Source organism: Temnothorax curvispinosus, unplaced genomic scaffold (assembly GCF_003070985.1).
Source record: "Temnothorax curvispinosus isolate PA1 unplaced genomic scaffold, ASM307098v1 QBEX01012529.1, whole genome shotgun sequence".
Taxonomy (NCBI): Eukaryota; Metazoa; Arthropoda; class Insecta; order Hymenoptera; family Formicidae; genus Temnothorax; species Temnothorax curvispinosus.
The window spans coordinates 23,428-46,866 of record NW_020222309.1 but is presented as its reverse complement, the minus strand read 5'-3'; the positions used below and the strand labels follow the sequence as shown (position 1 = coordinate 46,866).

Sequence of the window (23,439 nt, the reverse complement as noted above, 5' to 3'; positions counted from 1 at the left end):
AACTTATTAAAACATTTATCATTTGGATTAATAACTTATTAAAACATTTATCATATTCTGTCGGAATATAATTGTTTAAATTCTCTGGACATTAATAAATATCCAGATAATTTTTATGTGAAAGATATAATACCTGTATAAAATTTCTATTATCATTAAACGCATAATAAGCGCAATAGCATGTCTATTAAAAATTAATATCGGCTTTCCGTCATCGGTAAACTTTTTCGAACAAATATGAAACTGATATTTGGATTTCAGACATGTAAAAATCCGGTATCTCATTTTCGGACGGGCAAATAACGCCGGTACAATCTAGCGGATGAAAGTTCGATTTTCTCTCGTGATACGTCTACATAAATAATGTGTAAAATCGTGAAACTTTTCAAATTAAAAAAACACGATGTTCGTTGTGTCGGAGCGCTGGCAGCTAATGCGTAATTTATTAAGATACACGGTCTCTTTAGTCGATACGGAAACAAGAGATGAAGAAACGAGCGACCTGAGAAAACTTATCGCCGCCTGTGTTATCGGGGACAGCATGCTTTTAAATATATTTCAACAGGATTTATGGACGACAGATTTATGAGAATGTCCACACGTCCATTTTAACGATTTTATATCCTGCACGACGGTACTTACGTCGTAAAGAGCCAGCAATCGCATTAATCACTGCGACATCGTTGTTCGATCGCATAAATTTTATCACGAATCAAAAATAAATATTAATGATAATAAATAACTAAACATATATGTTGTATATTGTAATCGATATCTCGACTACAATAATGCGAACTTGTAAGTTTGAAATTTTATTATTGCTAAGCTAAATAATTAATCGAGATGCAAGCTGTAATAATATGATAACTGTGCGCAATATTAATCGAGATATTGAAAAAAATTTTTAAATTGTATCTAATCTCTTTAGATTTAAAACTTAAAGAAATAAAGCCGAAGTTGCTTGCCAAACACTATTTGCACACTATTTGACTAATCATTCAATGCTTAATGTATTACTAGATAATTACGTTGTTTAAAAGTACATTCTATGCGCATTTCAAACAGTTCGTATTGTACTATTTTGTCATGAATACTATTATAGCCTGTTGCATAGTTAATATAAGCGCATTGATACATCCTTGACAGTACAATTGGCTGAGATCGTTGGAAGAATGTGGACAAAAACGTGTATAGCCTTCATAATTGCATTTTTGTGTGTGATAGTGCAGTATAATGTGATATGTGCCAAACGGATACTAGCTATATCAAATTTTCCATCGTACAGCCATCAAATATCTTATCGCGCTTTATGGTTAGAATTACACAGACGAGGTCATGAAATTGTGTCGGTCACCACAGATCCTATAAACAATTCTTCTTTAACAAATTATACAGAAATTGATTTAAAATACTTTTATAATCATAATTTTCCCGAATATAAAACGCTTCTACCGTATGCTAGCGTTACTACGGCGAGCCTTAAGTTACAGCTTCTAGAAGTAGAACGAAGAATGGTATGGGCTGCGTTACACATCTTGAATCGTGAAGTTTTTAAAAAACCAGAGATGAAAAAATTATATGCACCTGGTAGCAACGAACATTTTGACGCAGTTATTGTAGCGCAGGGTCCCACAGTTTCGATGAATGCTTTCGCATACAGATTTAACGCTCCTCTCATAGGTAACAAAAAGACAATATTAATATAATTAATAAATTAGATTATAATACATTTGGTTTTGAACAATTACTCGTTTTATAACCGCATATCATGAGGCAATAAAAAGTGACCTGACACGTAGGTATTTCAAGCACGGACGTATTCAATCATTTGCGCTATACGTTTGGATCTTTGCTTCTCCCATCGCATATTTCTAATTGGCAAACCAATACGCCAGTTGAAAAAAACATGTCATTTTGGAGGAGACTCGTCAACTTTTATGAAGTGTGGAGGCAGATGTATTTCTGGGCGAACGAACATACTGTTATAGAGGATGCGATCGCGAAAGAGTACTTAGGACAAGATCTGCCGCATATCGACGACATAACGAGAAACATGAGCATATACCTTGTAAACAAACATCCAACGTTTTTACATGGCAAACCCGAACAACCAAATGTCATATTTTATCATGGTTTTCATATTGCAAAAGCACCAGATACTCTGCCAGAAGTATATATAACACACATATATATATGTATATGTATATGTTATTTTTCCGATCTCTTTAAATGAAATTTATTATATATATTTTTATTATATATATAGTGCCGTGTTATGCATTTACATAACCATTAGTCTCGTTATATTCGATAGAATGTAAAACAATTCCTTGACGACGCGAAGGAAGGATTTATTTACGTCAGTCTTGGAACTAATGTTAGATGGGAGGACCTACCAAACAATGCGCTTGAAGCTTTCGTTGAAGCATTCTCAGCTTTGCCGTATAAATTTATTTGGAAATTTAACCCTGATCTATTACCCAAGAAATTTAAAAATATCCTGGCATTAAATTGGCTCCCTCAGCAAAGCATTCTCGGTAACATCACGGGTGCAAATGTCTTAACCTTTAAGTGCGCAGCTTTGCATGTATGTAAAGCAACTTAAGCAACTTTTCGATGCTTCGTGTACTCTCCCTTATGAAGTTTGATCTGAAAACGCGCTGCTTTGCACATCTCTAAGGGCCTTCTTTGGCCTTCCTAGCAGAAAGGAAAAAATACTTAGAATGTTACGAAAAATTGCGCATTTAAAGGTTAAATTCAACCATTTCTGTATTTCTATCTTAGAATTAGTAATCTCTGAAGTTTGTGCTAATTTTTTCGCTCACAGCTCATCCAAATATCAAGCTATTTATTTACCAAGGCGGTCAACAGAGTACTGAAGAAGCTATTTATTACGGGATTCCATTAATAGGATTTCCCATTATATGGGATCAAATATATCAAGTGCAAAATATAGTAAGACTAGGTGTTGGAATTCAACTTCATATTGATAATCTTTCGAATAAAAGCATTATGGCCAGTATACATGAAGTTATAAGCAACAAGAGGTACTGTATTATGCCGTCTAAATCATAGATTAATAAATAACTTTATCCTTCTTATATTACATGTTGATAGATGTAATATAAAAATAAGAGTTTTATTATGCCTTAAAATGTGTAAGAACATTATTCTTTGTTTTCAGGTACAAAAATCAAATGGAACATCTGAGTAAACTCTTTAAGGATTCACCGTATGACAGTCTTCAAAATGCGGTACAGTGGATTGAGTACGTGATACGTCTAAATGGGACACCTTTCTTGCGAAATAGTCTTGGCGATGAGCCGTGGTATCAACGATACGACTGGGACATCATCGGATTTCTCGCCATAGTATTATTTATTGCATCCCTTATTTCTATATGGGCACTACTTCAGATTTTTCGATTTCATTTACGATTATTATCGAACTCGCTGTGGTAGAGAGTTCTTAGTATTAAAATATATTAATGTTATTATACTAAACCAAAAATGCATTAGTTTCCATATACTAATAATAATTTCAGTAAATTATCTTAAAGATTTCTGTCTTCATGTATAGCTTCTAAGATCATATTAAATTATATTATATATGATATTTTAAATAAAAGCTGTAATTGAAATAGGATGTTCTTTTATATATATATAAAGTTAATAACGTAGAGAAAAAATTTGTCTTTTAATTATTTTTTAACACAACAAATCTGTTTAAAAAGATAGTATAAAATCTTAATTAAATTATTTTTTGTATCACATTTATCAGCGTCTTATATAAGCACATACTATATATATTATATATATACATTTAAATAATATACATTATGTCTGATAATATACAATGAATTTTTTATATTTATGTCAGTAAGAATGGCATAATGAAAGAATTATGAAGTATCTGGGTGGGGAAGCCTTGAAAACTAACTTTTGAGTCTTGATAATGGCCATTAAGCAACATATTTATACCAGTAACTCGTATAAATTTCAAAAGTATACTACAATCTACTTTAGAAAAGCATTCACGACCGTGGCAAAATGTGGAAAGTTATTTATAAAATGTTTATCGTATTATCTTTGTGGTTTCTACTGGCAAACGATATAACGAATGCCGAAAGAATACTCGTGATTACGCCTGCACCTTTTTATAGTCATCATGTAGTTTTCCGAGCGTTGTGCTTAGCCTTAAATAAACGTGGACATGAACTAACCGTGATAACTCCACAACCAATAAAAGATTCGACATTAAAAAATTATACAGAAATTGGTTTGGATTTACATGAAATAAACAAATACTACTATTTAGTATCACAACTGCCGATGATCGAATTCCTCAAATTCTTTTGGAAGTTATCACATCAAGTAAGCATAAAAATATTTGAAGACCTAAAATTTAAAGAACTCTACAGACACGATAGCAATGAGAAGTTCGACGCGGTTATTCTAGAATCACTAGGTTGTATGTCACTATCTACTATGGCGTATAGATTTAACGCTCCTCTTATAGGTAAGATGATTTCTGCAAATAATATATACAAGTTATCTCGCAAATGACATGTATTATACAAGAAATGGTCAATATTTTAAAGATGCATTGCTCGTCATAAGCGTAAAAATATTGACTTTTTCTCTTAAAACAAGAATACTCAAAATGTGTAATGAAAAAAAAGATTGATATCGATTAATCCGTGACATTATATATATCTTAGGAATTATATCTGTGAACATACACAATTACCATCGATATATTTTTGGTAGTTCTATATATCCATCGCATCCTTCAAACTGGGAATTTAATATACTACCTGAAGAAAATCCGTCGATTTGGCAAAGACTGTGGAACTTTATCGACACGTGGTGCCTTATTCATTATTGGATTAATAATTACATAACAGTGGAGCAGGAAATCGTTAAAAAATATCTCGGAAACGATATACCATACATCGTCGACATAATGAAGAACATGAGTGTGATGTTAGTCAATGAGAACCCGATACTTGCATACCCCAGACCCGAACAGCCAAACGCAATATTTTTTAACGGTATCCATATACAAAAAACACCACCATCTTTACCAAAAGTATGTAATCATTAACAATTATTCTTCTGAGATATCGTCGAGCTATTTGCTTATTACCTACTTCCATTATTTCTTAATAAACATGAGTAATAAACTTAAATCAATGACAAGGACTTAGGACAATTCCTAGATGACGCGATGGAAGGATTTATTTACGTGAGCTTTGGAACTATTACCACTTGCCATGATTTACCGAAAGAAACGCTGAAGAACATTGTTGAAGTGTTTTCGAAGTTACCTTATAAAATAGTTTGGAAATTCGACTGCGAGTTGCCGGAAAAGCTCGATAATGCATTTATCTCAGAATGGTTTTTGCAGCAAGGCGTACTCGGTAAAATTAAAAGTGTGAAGTCATTATTCCGCGATCGATAGTCCATTTACACGATGCGCAGCGTTAATTATCTCGTTCGTGCAGCTCATCCGAACATCAAGCTGTTTATTTATCAAGGAGGGGCCCAAAGTACTGAAGAAGCTGTCCATTACGCGGTTCCAATCTTAGGAATTCCGACTATGTCCGAACAAGAAAATCGAGTTCGACGATTGGTCTCGTTGGGTGCGGCAATATATATTAAATTTAACGAATTAACCAAGGAACGTCTTGATAGTGCTATTTATCAAATCCTCAATGATAAAAGGTATTATGTGCATATAATACGTTGATTACCTGAAATTTGGATGTCAGTCATAAATGCTTGACATGCAAATTTCCATCTAGGTTTCGTCAATTATATATGACTGACAAACTAGTTTATAAACTAGTATCTGGATCGATATAATGTTCGAAGATGATATTACAATATAAACGAATTACCAGTAATCTCTTATTGACAATTCACATTTATACTGTAATATTATATTTAAAAGTTGTGATGTATAACAAATATTTTACAACAAATTTGGTGAAATAATTCTGAATTCTTTTTTACATCTTAATTGTTCCATTTATATAAAATTCTCTTAGAAGTCAATATGTAATAGATATACACTAATATAAGTTATATTATGATCAGTTTTTGTTATATAATACTTAAAAAATTAATAAGTTTTTCTTTAACTATTGATACAGTTAAATTGAGAATTTATTAATTTACTTTGTAGTTACAAAGAAAAGATGATGTACCTAAGTTCTCTCTTCAAGAATCAACCATATAACAGCACTGAAAATTTAATATGGTGGGTAGAATTCGTGATGCGTCACAAAGGGGTAAATCATCTTCGATTTAGTGACAGCGATAAACCATGGTATCAACGTTACGATATAGATATTATTGCGTTGCTCGCCACGGCATTATTTATAATCGAATGCGTAATAGCACTAACTATTATCCAAATTATACGTTTTACCTTAAACAATATTGTTTAAGATACTTTCTTGCCGTTACTAAATCGTTAAATCTTAAATTAATTTTTCGTAATAAAAATATTATCGTAATACGTAAGCAACATTTTTATTCCATGTAAATCAGAAATGAAAATTTTATTAAAAAATATTAAGTAGCTTATATCCAATTAATTTAACTAATTGTCCTAATTTTCATTTACTTTTATATTCTTTCTGTTATTCAAAGTTTGATTAAATTAGCAATACTATCTTTAAAAATCAAAAATAAAGAAATCTTTGCAATTATTCTAAAATGATATTAATAAATTAGTAATTATTTTATAATATTACGCGATATTAAATCATTTTGCATTTAAAATACTACACGACAATATGCTATTGCAACAATATTACGTACATGTGTCCACGTATCTATCAGTTAATTGTTCTAATAATAAAAATTTTAATTATACATATAATTATCTTGAGTATATGTCTCCAATTACCAGATTTAATATGATGCATATAATAATTAAATTGAAATCGATCAGTAAAGTTATTTAATGCAATTTGATAACATGCTTTTATACTAGATGCCGTCGAGATATCAATATCATCACTCCCGATTTCTCTATTTAACTTTTTCACAGACGAATTTTTGAAGTTAGAAAGTTCTTTAGTTATACTTTATTCAATTTTAAAATCTGTAGCAATTATAAATAAAGAAGAAAAGAGTGGAAAAAATAAAAATATTGTAGTAAATATTGTTAGTTTTCCCTTTCTCAATAATATTAGAATTAAAAAATAAAATTAAATGTATGTATATATGTGCTAGTGTCCTTGGAAAGATTACTACGAGCCATAATTATACAATATAATTTAAACAGACTTATCGTAAAAATATTCAACTAATTATTATAACTGACATTAACATTCATATTATAATGTTCGTTAATTGCACTTATGTCCTTCAGAATTGAATTATTTAAATTACAATTATATGTGTGCAAAGTACTGAGTATAAAGTGATGTTTATAAATTTATATGTCTTCGTACTCTTTCTCTCCCTCCCTCCCTCCTCTCTCTCTCTCTCTCTCTCTCTCTCTCTCTGTCCTTCTGAAAATGTACTAATACATCTAACTTTTTAAATAGACCAACGACGCTCCATGATTTTCACATCAATAAAGAATGTCATAGAAAAAAATCGATTTTAGCTATTTTTAGAAGATTAGGATTCGATACAATAGTTTATGTGTATATATGACTGAACTCGATTTAATGTTTAAAAAACACGTTTGTTTTTGAGTTGTTAAACCATTTAATAAAAGAAGAATTTGTTTTAATCTCGAATTTAAAAATATTATATGTTGATAGTAGTGTATTGTTCGATATAATACAACCGACGATATACAAATATGTTTTGGAACACTGATTTAATGCTCTTGAGATTGGAAATAGATTCTGTTATTGCTATGCATACAATAGCAATATGCGATACGGCACATTACAAGGTATTACGAGACATTTCTATAGACTAAAAACCTTTTAGGAAAGCAAATTTTAGTTATAAATAATATAAATATGCAAAGATTTTGACTAATACAGTGGCAGCGTTTAAGTTTTATTGTGTAAGTGTATAAGATACCATTAACGTTAAACTGTGACCACTGAAAGTTCATTATATAGTACCGAATAAGCGCATTCACGAAGTACATACTCCCCTCAGTTCTAAGCCTTCTAAGTTAACTAGTGGTATGACACAAAGTTATATGATTATCGCTCTTCGTAATGCATGTAAAATTTAGAACATCAAAGTACGCTAGAGTTAGCTAATTCAGCTCTGTGTTAATGTTACGTATAGACATACATATTAAATATATATAGCAGATTATCTGTTATATAATCTAAAACTCATACTCATAAAACATAATTAATGCAAAATACTTTCTAAATAAAATCTTCAATGATCCTAATTTTATAACTGTCGCACCAGTAACAATATATAATTCATTGTCATTTAAAACATATAGTTCCAAAATCGTAAGTTTAAAGTTTTCAGAAAACTATTATTTAATTTTCAACAAAACTATCATTCTTAATTTACGTTATTTTCTTGTTTTTTATAACGTCGCATCAATCATAGACTTATCTCTTATTATCTATTATAAGATTTTATAATAGATTTGCGGAAGTATAATAAAATTGTATAAATTTATAAGATACAAATTTATAAAAAGTGAAGTGTGCCCAGCTTAAAATCAACTTTTTGTTAAAACAAACAGAAAATCAGTTTTGCGCGGCAAACGAAGTGAATCCGACACTGTCGGCGATACGATCGGAACCTCGAAAGTCGGTATCAAGAAAGCGGTCGCCGGATACGCCGTACCGAAGTCGGCGAAGTGACTTTCTATCGTGATGCGACGAGAACGTGTCGTCTTTCGGTAACCGTACCCCCAAAGTGTCCCGGACTCATCAGCCGTGGTAACACCGGGGGCTTACTCGACGCGGCCGACTTAACTCGAGCTCGGCAGAAACTTCGCGTGAAGTAGATTACTATACCACCGTCCGCGCACGTAGCGTCTACGCAACTACGACGTGATACATACAAGATGACGATGGTCGAAGTGCGCTTCACAGGATTTTGGAATTAACGTACCGCACCGTGTTCCTCTGTGGAACTCAACGCAGGCAAATTCGAAGCGAACGAAAATCACGCACGTTCGATCGCGCTAATGCGTATAACAATTTGATTAAAATGTCAATTATCTTTGCATGAGAAATTCCTACGGGCTTTTATGCCCCAGTTGACGATATGGAGGAAATTTTTACGCATAAACCAACATTCGACCATTAACCATTTTTTATTCTTATATTCACGGTACAAGAGCTCAAACGCGTTCGTTTCAATAACCAGACAGTTCACTCACTATATACGGATTGCCATGTCGCATCGGTCATAATTTCACGTACGTCTATCTATAAAATCCGTGACAGGCGGCGACGGATCAATAAATATTTCAGCAATTAACGAACAATGAAATTGATGCATAGTGAGAGATAGAAACAGTCGAGGGAGAATGAAACAGGTCGAAACCCAATAGAGGGATTTGCAACCGGGCTGCTGAACAATAAGGAAGGAAGAGAGGAGTGGAAAAGGGACGTGTGTGTCCCTGGCGTTTCACGTCAGGGAAGTTTCCCCTTTGACTTAGTGGCGTCGTGCGATGCATTATGCAAGGTGGTAAGATCTGGTAGGGAAGTGCCTGTCTTTCCGACTGTCTCTACCGTTACGCCGGGACGCGTTCTCATCACAATCACTAAACCATCGCGCGCCGCGCAGCAAGGGAACAAAGACAAGAAACTCGCGCAACTCCGTTGAGTTGAATTAGAGCCGATGGATATTAACGATTCAAGTAGGCAGCCGCGAGCCGAGTAAAGTCGCACATAAATTAAACATCGATTCGTGTGGGTTATTTCAGTAGTCGCGGTCAATTATTAAATTCCTTAATATACCATAAGTAATGGCTTAAAAATAAAATTCCTCAAATTATTGGATTATCTCGAACTAACATTGAGCATTAATATAAGATGCTGTAGACTAAAGATATTTTAGGAAGTGTAAAATCTCCTGCAAAGGATATATAAATGCCTGACACAAGAAAATTTAAAAATATATCTAACTAAGAATATATTTCAGTCACTCTGCGTCCTTTTTTTCTTTTTATTATAAAAATATCCAATGAAAGCTTTTATTTGTTTGACACAACCATCCAGCTTGTATACCAGAGGACACGTTTTCTTCGAAATGGTGAGCGTTCTGATAAAATCAACAAACGTGTCAACCTTATATGCTTCGAAAAAATAACAACGTAAAAAACTAAATTACATGTAATTATACGTACCTAGATTTTGATAGTTTACATTTGTTGTCGAATTCTAAGATATGTCGAGAATGTGTCGCCTCGTGACGCACGCTCGAGGCTCAGTTGCCTATCTCGCTTAGAGTCCTATCGGCTGGTCGTAACGTGGTAATCTATGTGGCGTATGCGTGGCGCGTGATGCGTTACACGTAAGGTGTACGTATCGCATGATTCGCGGATACCCGATACATAGCATTGCATTGTAACGGCTGCGGCATGATCGGCGCTCAGCCGATGTGTCAACAGACTTTTTCGGATCTACGAACTCGTTTTGTCTTGCGACTTACTGATTCCTTTGTCAAATCGATCGTAAAGAAATATATGTTGCGCTGTTTTTATGTTCTATGTATGTACGGACGTATTATGCGTAAGCACAAGATAGAAACTTTAATCAAAACCAAACGATATAAAATCAACGGAAAATTCTCTCTGACGTTAACTGTTAAAGTGATTCCTCGTATATTGAGATAAAAGCGCCTTTATTAAATAATAACAATTTCTCAATAATGGCATTTAATATAAAGATTCTCATTGCCATGAGGAACTGAAGGTTTGTGTATGTGATAAAAATATTTAGTTTATAAGCAGGATATTCCATCAAGTATTTATAGATTCTTCACGCAATGTTCCAATAAATTTAATTCAATTTAATGCTAAGAGTTAATACTGATGTATTAATATTACGTTAACACTAAATGCATATTCATTTTATAAATAAAGTGTATTTTTTCTATTTGCGACTGTAACAAATAAAAATTGTATGCTGACAATAATAAAATTCGTGAGAAATTGTAACTGCAGATCTTTTTAGTCTTTTTTTAATGATTCATTAACGTTCACTGCTATAACGTATCGACAACTTACGCGATGCGCTGAAACCAACTAAATGCATCCCGCACAAATTGGATCACCAGGTTTGTTTATGAGGAAGCAAATATTTCGTCGCGACCACGGTAAATTGTTTGCCCGCGGCGAGCCCACGCTGCGCTTTTAATTTGCGCGGCTGGCCTGTCATCGAAATGGAAAGCCCAAAAATGCGAACCGGGTGAAAATTTAAGAGCTCAGCGCCGACGAAATGCGAGTAGCGAAAATGTATCTTGTAACATAGTGCTCACTTTGATACAAAATAGTAATTTAAGTAATAATTAATTGATTTGCACAGCGCAGTATTGTTCAAGTATTACATTCGAAACTCTTTATAATGAAAATTGCCGCGTCGTCGTTAAATTACTTTTACATTTTGACGTCCGAAATTAACAAGATAATACGCAATACGCATCACGTTTCACAAAGCTGTTTTTTTTTTTTTTTACGTTTTTTGCAAGCGACAAAAGAAATTTCGCGAGGAGCAACAAATGCGGAACGAACGACGCGGCCTGTCACGTAAACCGTACGTGATGCGACGGTCGAACGTATGCACTTTTCAACATGTGGCACACGTTGAAGACGATACACGAGCACAGCGCTGACTCCGGGGGCGAGTGATATAAAACCGCACGAAATTGTTGCTCCCGTGGCGGAAATAGTGTTCGTCCCGCATCCGGAATTTGGGACGTTTTGGGACGTTCATTATCCAGTAGCAGCCTCGCTTAAACGTGAGCACGTATTCCGTGCAATAAATATATCGCGATATATACGAAGAAGAAATGTTGCGCGCCCTTGCTACGCTTCGTAATAGCAACATTTTCTAACGCTCTTATCTCTTGTTTAATAATCTATTGCATCTGTTTAATGTGGATTTATATGCATACTTGAAAATACGTTAATCATAATATGTTATTAAGTGTTATTCACGGTATCGAAATTTTTCCTAAAATTTTGATAGACGACTGATAAATATTTTTCGATAAATTGTTAATAACAATAAGAGACCATCATTACGTTACGATAAATTATACTTACAGATAAATAAATTCTAAATATATATACATAGGTTATTCCATAAAATTTGAAAAAGGTACGCACCGAAAAAATCCACCTTTTCGCAGTTTCCGATTTTACCTCATCTTGATTCCCTTTTTTCAATATTATTCTGTCTCGAATTCCTGATATACAACAATACACATGGGCGAATTTATGGTAGAGAAATACGAACCGCGATTGAATTTAGCTTCGCTAAAAATCGCATCTGCATGGAATAATAATAGATAGGAAGATATGTAAAATAATAATCGAAGGTACTGGCGAGCTAACGATTGTTGCGAATATCATTCGATCGCCATTACTCGCGTTTTCATATCCCTCTTCGCTGCTTCCAACAGAACGGTTAGGTATTTGGTATCGGAAATTGGGTTGATGATTCCAATCCATATGCAACATCTTTCCGCCTTTATAATAACCGTATTCGAATGACGAAGGTATTTGCATGTACAATCACAGCCGCGATTTTCATCGCGTTTAACCCTTTTGCTGTTGGACCCTCCACGAAGCAATTTTCATGCAAATCCGACTATATTTTTGCATTTTTGTCTGCCATATTGGATCCGTCATCTCGTATTTCTTCGAGAACAAACGCAACAAAATACTAAAAAAAGCATAATTTATAGATGCGTGGATTTAACGTGGCGGGTAACGATAAAAGAGGTAGCATTAAATTGGTGTTAAGAACGAGACCCTGGTGCCAACAGGAGGGATTATCGTAAATTTCACATACAGTTGGCAATAACCAACTGAAATCCGGCGGATTATCCTCTTTGTAGAAATAAATGCCCAGAGTATGAGTAAAGTTGAAAGAGACTCTTATTTTAAACCTTTTGAGCGCGTGCAATCGTCCGGCTCGTATATGCGATACGTGCTCTCGCAATATGAAAGCCGGTTGATCTTTTAAATAGCGCGTTAAAAGTTTAGAATCATTCTCGTGATTACAACTTTATCTGCACTTAAGGTAGAGAGGGACTTTTTGAGTTATGGAACTCCAATTATATTCTTCATTAATTTATTAACTTTTGTTATTAAGGCCGATTTAATATTTCTACCTGTTTCAGTTGCCCTAAAAGGATTCTTGGATTCCCCGGGCTTCCAAGATTTTTAGATGTCTTGAAAATTTTTTATCCAATTTTTTTCTTTAACTGACTCAAATAGCCTCTCGTTATCCTATTGTTTTATAATAGTAATCGATTTCCATGTTTGCCTCTTGTTAAGTTAGATTAGCTAATGAATGCAATTCTCACCAATTACATTACACGAGTCTCATCGAAAGGAAATCTAGCGAATCCTCTAAGCGGTGGCATTCACTGTTCGCCATGCACCGAAACAAATATCCTTGTGACGAGGACGCTTAGTACGACTCGTGAAACCCAATTCTAACCGAGTTCAATTAACCCTGACCTCAACCGTCCGTCCGTCGCGTCGGTCGAACGAACGAAGACGAACGGAGAGAACGCGGACCCAGTCGAGAATGCGATACTTAACACGTATTCGAGCGCTATATCGCGCGCAACGCCGGCTAACAAACCTCCATGGGGAAGTTATATGTTAAGATCTGGACCGCAGACCGCGATATCTCACATGCAGACGGAATTGCTCGTGAGATAGGGAGGAGAGGTGAAGGACGAGAGGGGAGGCGAGCTCGAATTTTCGTGCTCTAATGCGGGACCGCGGGTCCGTTTCACGTTTACTCGCTCGATAACGTTACATGCCGTTTAGCGTTTCTAACACCGTCGACGCGCGCCGAGACGCGGATGTTAATTATTTCGGCGGTTTCCCCCTCAGAGTTTCCTAATCACTTACGGAGCTCGATTAAGCATTGTGCTTAACAGGTGACCCGACCGCAGGACGCGTTCCATCGCGGCACGTTAGGGAAGTTATGCATCCGGCAAGCTCGTCGAGAGTTACCGCTTAAAGTTACCAACTAAAGCATTGTTCAATGAAACATTTCATTGCACGGATATTATGTGTGAAGTTGACGATCCTTAGTAGGCCGCGGTATCAGTCTTAATCTTAAATACTGTTCATTAAATGCATATTAATTGGATGCCAGTTCTTCAAATTAACATTGAAATTTTTAGAATATATTGCTTATAATGTTAAATATTTTATATAATTTCTATTTCTGCAAAAGGACTACTTTCTAAATTTATATTTCTGGTTTTTTCTTTAGTCCCTATAGTGTTTTCAATTTAATAAAGTTTCTTACTACACATACATCTAGACTTCAAACTATTCTTATTCTTTTTCTTGTTTAGATTACCTTTTGCTTCTACTTTCTTTCAATTATTCATTTATCGTTCACAGAAGTGCGTACACATGGTCAGGTGTGCGTCCGTGCGTGCGTGTGTGGCTGCGTGTGTTTGTGCGTATCGTGCGTCGTGTAAATGTATATGGATATCCGCAATGCGATGGGCTCGGGTCCGTGGGTTCGCTAAGCCCAAATGACTGTGTGGATCAGTCATCCCTGCGGGATCCTAGTTCTCGTACGGCACGACCTCGAAATAGGTCACTAGTGGCAGAGCCAGAGCAGTTGTACGGTTGCGCCATCGCCAAATTGCTTTGCACCCAATATTTTTATACAACCCGACCTGCCGTTTCATCACCGACGTGCCGGCGCGCCACGCGGATTGATATATCGCGCTCACTAGCACCAAGAGCCGCGGCGCGGCTCGAAATTTCGGCTGGCAGAGTTTGAAAAATGCGACAGGACCGCGACGGCGGCCGCGGTCGCTCGTTCACGTTGTCGCGATGTTGATCGCCGATGGTGTGTCGGTGTGTCCAATTCCGCGGCATTACCGTAGACAGAGAACGAACGTCGCGTGGCGCGCAGCATCAACCGTAATTTAGTGGGCCGTATTATGCAGAAGTCACGAGTGCTAATGGCCGCCGCAGCTCTGTGTGCGGTTAATTAAATTTTATTACAAATAATATTACGCGATATTACACAGAGCGACACAGAGCGTATATTTCGGCTTCATGCGGAGGTTTTGCGAGAAATTCGCACCCCGCGGCTCCGAGTGAAATATTAAATCGAGCTCGCGAATTTCTCTCACACGATTCTATCTCAGAGTGCGAACGACTAACCCACGTAATTAATTCATTGCTCGGCCGCCCTTAACGCTTTACATGCCTCCACATACACACACACATGCACCCCATTAAGATTTTAAAATGTTATATGAGAAGTAAAACGCCATGAAATAATATGTCCGTCATTTCCATGAACTTTTCGACACTTTATATGTCCCTATTGCACGTATACCATCGCGTGATTATGAATTTATAATATTAATAATGTACTAACAAAAATTGCAAACTTTTACTTCAAAGTATATTAGTAAATAACTAGTATAATCTACATAAAATATTTTCAGCGATGAAAAATTTATTGGATCTCATATCATTCTTGCTTCAAGTGATAATAAGTTTATTTATCGATAAATATAAATAAATGGGCTATGAAAAATTAAGGTAAACATACTCGCTGCATTTTTATGCTGTCGCTGATATTTTTTTAATTATTCAGTTTTACATTCAATGTAATTTACTGTGTTTGCTAGTGATACACGTATACTTCAACCAATTTCCTACAGTTGCAATTATTTTTAAATATACTTGTTATTGCTTTTTATTTTAATTCATTTTTTATTTTAAGTTTATTTCGCCATTTTTTATCATTACTCTAAAATTCTCGATATTTTCGCTAAATGCCATTGACGATTAGCATCCTTTTTACATGACAATACTATTTCTGATGATGAAAAAATATGCTATCTTTCTTTTTACACTTCTCATATATTTTTTTAAGAGGTTCTTAACATTTCTCTGATAACTAATTATTTTTAATAGAATACATTAACAATTATTTCTTTTCTACTGTTCTATAGTTTTAAAAATTATATAGATCATTCCTTATATTTTATAATTCAGTGTTTTTTATTGTATACACATATAGGTGTTATGATAAGATCGCATGTATTCAAAATAAACTTTTGTCGCATGTTGTTACGTCAATTTTTCATGGAGTTATAGATTTTAAAAATTTAAAATGCTATAACTCCACGCGCCATACGTGAAAGACTGTCGTAACGTTATTTCTTGCATGTAATTTGACAGGTGCGCTAGAAAACAGGTGTGAAAACACGTGTACAAGTGCTTTGAAACACGATATGTCGCCGACGAAACGCACATGCTTACGTTGGCCTATTCCACCACTAGATCAAAATCATAGGTCGATATACTTAATTGTCAATATCTTCACGTAAAAAATTCGCAGAGAGATTAACTTGATCTCGTTTGAAAGCTAATTATCATGGATTAATCTAATTTTGTAAGTGAATGCGTGATTACTTAATATAAAATCTAACTTTTTATACATATTTTATTCGATTTTTCATGTCTTCGTATCTTTTTTTATATTTAAAACATTTAAAATGTATACAATTGCAAAATGTGAGATGAAATATAATATTTATATACCTACTTTCTCTGGTTTCTATATTTTTACATCTATTTGATCAGCGTAATTGCAGTTTATTAAACATTATCGAGTAGTTCAAAAGTAGTTTTTTCTAATTCTTATTTAAATCAATCGATAAATGATTCAAATAAACAATATTAAACAATTAATATTGTAAGTAACATATAATATATGCAAATATTAAATCACATTTACTTCTTAACACCTTCTTCCTCCTTCTCCCCTCAGATTTTTCCCGAGATTTTTCCTCTGTAGTTAACACAGCACTCGCAAAAACACGATTAAGTAATTACGATCACGCGCGAATTAATTATCAAAGTACGATTGGACGGCATTTTGCGTGATATTTCCGATATTAATCGTACACGACTCGCAATCTCCCGAAATGCACGAAATTATTAACAAACGTATGTATCACGACACGACGTCTATAGTCACGATTTTCTGTTACTTTTGAAACATTCGATTTAGCTTAATTTATGAATTATTCCGCACTTTTCCTATCCAACAATAATGATTAAATTATCTATGTTTGAAGTGGCGAAAAGCGCTATGTAAAATAAATTCTAATCTAATTGTAGGTATCATATTGACGCGCTGATTATCCATGAATCGTAATGAAACGATAGTATAATTTTCTAACCTCTATCGCTTTAATTCCTTATATACCTTGAATGAATAAATTAACGCGGAATATCATCGACGCTGTCGCGCGTCGCTTTGATATGCTGAAATGGCTGAATTGTTAATCTTGCGATCTGAGAAACGTTACTTATTCACAGAGAATGAATAATGCGACGATAGACGGACTCCGGCTCGCGATGCTGCCAACCGGCTCAACTTCCATCATCGCACGATAGCGCGCGTGATAGCGCGCGCCGCGCAGACTTCGGATAAAGAACAGGCCGCTGTACGCCGCAAAATTAAACATCAAGGCCGCGAGTTCACCGTTCTATTGTCCCGAATATATGTAAATCGCTCTCTAGCGTCAAATATATTCCGTTACTTATATCTTCATATTAATTTTGATGAAATGGATTTATATATAAATCTATTTTATCAAAATTAATATGACATGCGATGATAAAATGGATTATGATTACATGTTTCCACATGTTATCTAAATTCGGTGATTTAAGGGGTACTGGTAATAGATATATGTAACACAATATTAACTTATTTTTAAAAATAGTTGAAAGAGATAGAAAAAAATTTCTTATAATATATATATGTAATATATAAAATATTCCGCAACAAACATACTAGAAAATCGCATTTTGGAAATTGCATCAAAAATTTAAATCTAAAAGTTTGAATATGAAATCATTGAGGTCACACAATTGTTTCTAATAATCGGAAATTATATCTTGACATTTTCACATTTAGAATTTTCGACTTTAATTAACTTTTAAAATATGTTATTGTAAGTACAATTGTGGGATATTTATTAAATTGCACTAGTTTTTCAAATAGCCGCTAATTTATCGAAATTCAATTTTTTTTATATATCGTAGAAGCCCGTATATAAAATAATGCAAACTATTACAGGATATATAGTTCACAAAATAATTTAAATCTATTAATTTCCTTTAAATGCAGCCACACAATAAATTTACAAAGTCATGCATACTTCGCTGCAAGATATACAATCTGTGTACGATTTAGCAGACCGAACTTTCACGTCCAGACAGTTAAAGCAGATATGTCGTGAGAAAGGAGAATTACTTCCAAGGGTCTAAGAAAGTGATTCCACCCATTTTGGTCCAATTTTGGAGGGGGCCGAAAACAGGCCTTATTGACCGTTCTCCTTTGCACAAATCCTTAATAAAACTTACATATGACGATAGTGTCGGTCATTAACATTAAAATGATATACAGACCCGACAAATTTATGTTTCGCGAATCTTTTTTCTTCCTTTTGCCACATACCGTATCCTTCTAAGCCCTTACAAATGGTTCATAATGTTCTTCAAAAAAGAAAAGAGAAAGAGAAAAAGAAGCTTTTTTTGTATAAGATATTAGGAAACATCGCCGTGTCGCGGAGAGAGTATCAACTTTGGAAAATGTCGGGACGCTTATTACTCGCATTTGCGCGCTCGCCGATGCTGAAATTATCCCCCCGGTTGCTAGAACATCGCCGGTGGTGCAAAACGACGCCGGTGGGTATGATTTACGTAGGATAACAGGACCATTCTTTCGGGAGGATAATCCGGCGGGTTCGTCCGGCGGTTCATTCATAATGCACAGCCATTTATAATGCACGTAGGAACGATGCATGCAGGTATAATTACAACTCCGGCCTCTATGCCGCGCGTCCCGCGCGACGTCCTATCTATCCCACCCTCATTTGAGTAAACCGACGCTCTTTCCTAGTCGTTTGGCCACGTTATGGGGTCATCTTTTCTACGTCTTGTCGGCCATTCGCCAGACAATCGTCGATCCTAACTACGTCTCCGTGCAGATCGCGCTAACGAGCGTCCACTCGGCTCACCTTATCGATTAATAGTTGCGACAATAGCTGAATTTTAATGGGTTCTCCGATGATACGTTACAAAGCTCACGTTTTATTCCGCTGTCGGTTAAAAAATTCCTTTTGTAAAGGTAATAGAATGAACGTTAAATAATAAATTAAAGCTTAAACTGCAGTGGCATTTGCGTAATACCGATTCATTATTTTAAATAACATTACAGTTATAAAAATTAAATCTAGTTTTTACATATTTTATTCGATTTTTCACGTTTTTCTACCATTTTCTTATATTTAAAACATTTTTTAATAATTTAAAAAGAAATGAAATGCAATATTTATCTTATCTCTAATATTTTTACGTTTATATGATCAGCGTAATTGCGGTTTATTAAACGTTATCAAATAATGTCAAAGACAGTTCGGCTTCCGTTAAATACTCGTCTTATTAATTATGAACTAAAAAGAGATGGTAATGCTCAATGTATCCTATCGAGAAAGATAGTTTCAGTCTGCCGATTTCCTGCTCTTTCGAACGCATCTCTATCTACTTGCAAAGCAAGACGCACAAGCTTTATAGAGGCGACATAGTGATGGCAAAGACGAAGGCGAAGGGTGCAGGGGAACGACGAGAAAATCCAAATTGCCGCACAAAGCTCTCGCGCAATCAGGTTCCCGGTAATCCTCGCGCCTTCAAGTACTTCAGCACGATCGCGAAAGCCAATTATGTGGCTGACGTACGTACAGGTGCGGCTTTAAAGCGGCTAGACAACGGGTGGATACGAGGGTACATAGGCACGGAAAGTGCATTCCGACGCAGCGCGGAATTATTCGATTAGAGCTAATTCGAATTATTCTACAGCTCGTTATCAAAATTGTTAATTGTTAATTGGCACGCGCCGGGCTCTCGCACGCAGATGTATCGTCGGTGCGTCGCTAAACCAGACCCGAGTTGTGTTGCCGCAGTATAATCCTGCTTCGCGATAAAAATTGCACCAGCCCCTCGAGCATAAGTCGAAGTCACAAACCCACGTCGCGCAACAGTCGAAGACTTGTTTCTGAAGCGTTTATCTCATTTCGCGCCCGATTCGCGCCTTCACTATCTTTCAGATATCTCGCAATATTTTCTCCATCGGACTGCACTCGCGATCGCCGTCGAATCGCAACGACCGCATCTCACGGGAAAGTAAGTACCCTCAGCCAATTCTCATCCCTCTCTACGCTATTTCGGCGTGAAGAAACAACAAGACACATGTCCTCGGCGGGATACATTCTCGTTTCTCGATCTTCCACCTTCCAGCGCGCTTCTGCGGTCGACTCTCACCGCTGATAAATTGCGAACAGCGAGAGTGTGGAAATTGCATACGCCGTTACAACGCGCGTCCCCAGTGTGCAGTAATCGTCTTGGACGTGCGCGCGCGCGCGACACTCGTATTATAGGCAAAGGAAAGGAGAAAGCAGAAAGAATAGGAGAGCAGGTAAAGGAGAAAGTACCCGTTACGGTAGGTACGAATGTCCAAACCGGGAATCCTCTCAGGACCAGGTCTCGTTAGTCCTGCGTGGCAGACTTACGGCACCCAGGACTCGTTCCACCTCGGCTACTCATCATGGCTTCAGAACGAGATGTACTGGAGAGAAGCAAGGATGTTAGTTTCCTTCCTCAAATTACGCCCGTAGACCTCTCGCTAAGTGGAACTTCAGTCCTCGGAAACACGTCCGGTCAAGTTGCACATACGGCACATACGTGTCACACAGTATACAGGAAAATATTAAATTAATTATCAAAGCTTCGTGATAATCGATCAATCTAAAGAATTGCGTAAAGATCTCGTATCTCGTGTTAGCATGACCAAACTTCTCATAAGTTTGCACAATGGTCAAAAACAAGTATTTCCCTGCAAATTCGACGCGTAAATCTGCATGGAATATGAAATTACTGATAATGTAATTCCACGCTCTTCACATGTAAAAATTTCTTTCCATATTTGTGTGCTGAAAATTCATATTTGCCTAGTTCACGAGATAATTAATTGTTTTGAAAGAATGGCCTAAAACAGGCACTGAGTATCGTCTTGCTCACACGCTTTCAGTCGAACACCATGTTCGTTGCTGATTGTTCAGCTGAGCGGAAAATACATCCTCGATGACTCTCAGCTTCTCAACATCCGCACATCTCTTCAGCGCGTCTTCGGGAAAGAGAGAGAGAGAGAGAGAGAAGGAGAGAGGAAGAGGGAACAGTACACAAAGGTGGCTGGCGGCGCACACGCATCCGGCGTGGGTAACAGGGGAATCCGGGAGCGAATTCGAGCGCGAGAAGGAGGAGCTAGCCTGCCGTCGGAGGTTTGATTTATATGTTAATCGCCAGACAGCAGTCGCTGTCGATGTCGGCAAGTACGACTTGCTGCGCGGCACTCTTTTACCCCTCGTAACAATTCTCGAAATATCACGTATAAGTAGACACCGGCTATATCCATGAGATAATATTGATAGATTGGACAGGAAATTAAAGTTTTAATTGGACGCAGTTCTACAATGCGGAACCAACTGCAAAACCTTCTTTTGCTAGAGCAAATTTCGCGAAACGTTAGAAATAAAATTCTACGCCAACGTTATCTCGAATATAATGAATTATCTCGAATTATAATCCTCTTCATATACATTTCCATGTGCTTTATGCGTTTTTAAAAAATTTCCTGTCCACAATACAATACAAAAATCAATATAGAACTAAAAATTACGAAAACTTAATTACTTATTGCGTAACTGCACTCAATTACCAGTTTCCGAAGAGACTGTCGGGACGATTGACACTCAAAACTAATATGTCACATAAATAATAATAAAAAAATACATCTAAGCAAGAGAGAGAGAAAGAGAGTGAGAAAGAGAGAGAGAGAGAGAGAGAGAGAGAGAGAAAGAGAGAGAGAGCGAGAGAGAAAGAGAGACTAATAAAACATGTATATTAGAAACACGTGTTCTTTTTTATCCTATACAAAATATGTAAGAGATTAACTTTGAAAAAAATTAACAAATATATTTTATGAAAGTTCTCGACAATTAAGAGTTTAAATCTTAAATTTCATTAATTTTTGTACATATTTGCTTCTAAAGATTCGATAAAACCGATACCGAAATTTATATCGCACTTGAATATTAAAATTCGTACCATTTCGTTGGACAATATAAATAGACGATTAATTAACAGACGATAGATCAAAATTTTGTCGAACCAAAGATAGATGGATATGAAAATGATACATTTCTGGCTCAATGAAGCTGTGGAATTATTAGAATTTCATAACCAATATATTGAAAACCGCCACTGTCCATATTCGAATTCCAAACGCCTAATTGAAATAGATATGAAAGATACATATAGAAAGGTAAGCTTTAATTAAAATCACGAGTCTCCAATTAATTAGTCGTCAATCAATAATGCACAAAATTTCAGTTACGAGAATTATCAAACTAAACCAATCTTTTCGAATCGAGTTTTCTTATTTCGTTTTCAATCGAGACAATATTTCACTCATAAACGTTAACGATAAAATTAAGCACGTAATATAATTGGTAGGAATATAAACATATGGTATATTTATGAGAATGTATGTATAAAATTTATGTATATTTATCATTATTAAATATTAAATTTAATAATTAATTGAAAGCTCGTTACAGCATAATAATGGGTTATTTTTAAAAAATATATAAGTTATATATACAATGGGATATTTTAATAAAAAGCGATGGATATTATCAAAGAGAATACAGTAATTTTTATCTATTACTTTTATAGCCTGCATTTTGCTTTAATAAGTATAAAAAAATAAAACTTTATATACCGCATGATTTTTGCAAGATAAATTTATCTTTATCAACTTAATCAAGCACCTGCGCAAACATTTCTATACTTAATGATCTACGTGCATATTTGAATGTGGTCCGCATCATGCAATTCGGATTTCTGAAATCGCGCATTATAAAATAATTTATCAGAGAATAAAATGATAAAGTGAATAAAATAGTATTATGCTTTTTAACGTGGACTATGATTTTATTATATATAAATATAGGAAACATATTATAAAATTATATTCACCATGTAAAGAGTCAAATAAAATAAAATAGTATAAAAGAAAATAAGAAATAAAATAAAAGAAACAAAAGAATATGGATGTATGTGTAAAAAGGTGTTAAGAATTCATATAATATATACATATATATATATATATAT

General features: G+C 35.3%; 2 protein-coding genes across 3 annotated transcripts; both read left to right on the top strand.

The window, feature by feature from the left end:
- Positions 1–1,133: 1,133 nt before the first annotated feature.
- On the top strand, positions 1,134–3,632 carry LOC112462580 (UDP-glucuronosyltransferase 2B2-like). Its single transcript, XM_025028447.1, has 5 exons — positions 1,134–1,680; positions 1,800–2,170; positions 2,315–2,537; positions 2,828–3,047; positions 3,185–3,632. Exons 1-5 carry the CDS (start codon positions 1,173–1,175, stop codon positions 3,459–3,461), a joined length of 1,599 nt encoding a protein of 532 aa, XP_024884215.1. The 5' UTR covers positions 1,134–1,172; the 3' UTR covers positions 3,462–3,632.
- Positions 3,633–3,701: 69 nt separating this feature from the next.
- LOC112462582 (UDP-glucuronosyltransferase 2C1-like) lies at positions 3,702–6,551 on the top strand. Of its 2 annotated transcripts, none has more exons than XM_025028450.1 (5): positions 3,702–4,518; positions 4,721–5,091; positions 5,203–5,422; positions 5,507–5,726; positions 6,190–6,551. In XM_025028450.1, exons 1-5 carry the CDS (start codon positions 4,050–4,052, stop codon positions 6,452–6,454), a joined length of 1,545 nt encoding a protein of 514 aa, XP_024884218.1. In that variant the 5' UTR covers positions 3,702–4,049; the 3' UTR covers positions 6,455–6,551. The 2 variants fall into 2 exon arrangements, with proteins under 2 accessions (XP_024884218.1, XP_024884216.1); XM_025028448.1 differs by having other exon boundaries at positions 5,203–5,434.
- Positions 6,552–23,439: the final 16,888 nt, after the last annotated feature.

Bases quoted from the DNA above. Each gene is read 5' to 3' on its own strand.
- LOC112462580 (XM_025028447.1), top strand. From the start codon at position 1,173: ATGTGGACAAAAACGTGTATAGCCTTCATAATTGCATTTTTGTGTGTG. The intron at 1,681-1,799 runs GTAACAAAAAGA...CCTGACACGTAG, and splicing joins ATTTAACGCTCCTCTCATAG to GTATTTCAAGCACGGACGTA. The intron at 3,048-3,184 runs GTACTGTATTAT...CTTTGTTTTCAG, and splicing joins GAAGTTATAAGCAACAAGAG to GTACAAAAATCAAATGGAAC.
- LOC112462582 (XM_025028448.1), top strand. From the start codon at position 4,050: ATGTGGAAAGTTATTTATAAAATGTTTATCGTATTATCTTTGTGGTTT. The intron at 4,519-4,720 runs GTAAGATGATTT...TATATATCTTAG, and splicing joins ATTTAACGCTCCTCTTATAG to GAATTATATCTGTGAACATA. The intron at 5,727-6,189 runs GTATTATGTGCA...TTTACTTTGTAG, and splicing joins CAAATCCTCAATGATAAAAG to TTACAAAGAAAAGATGATGT.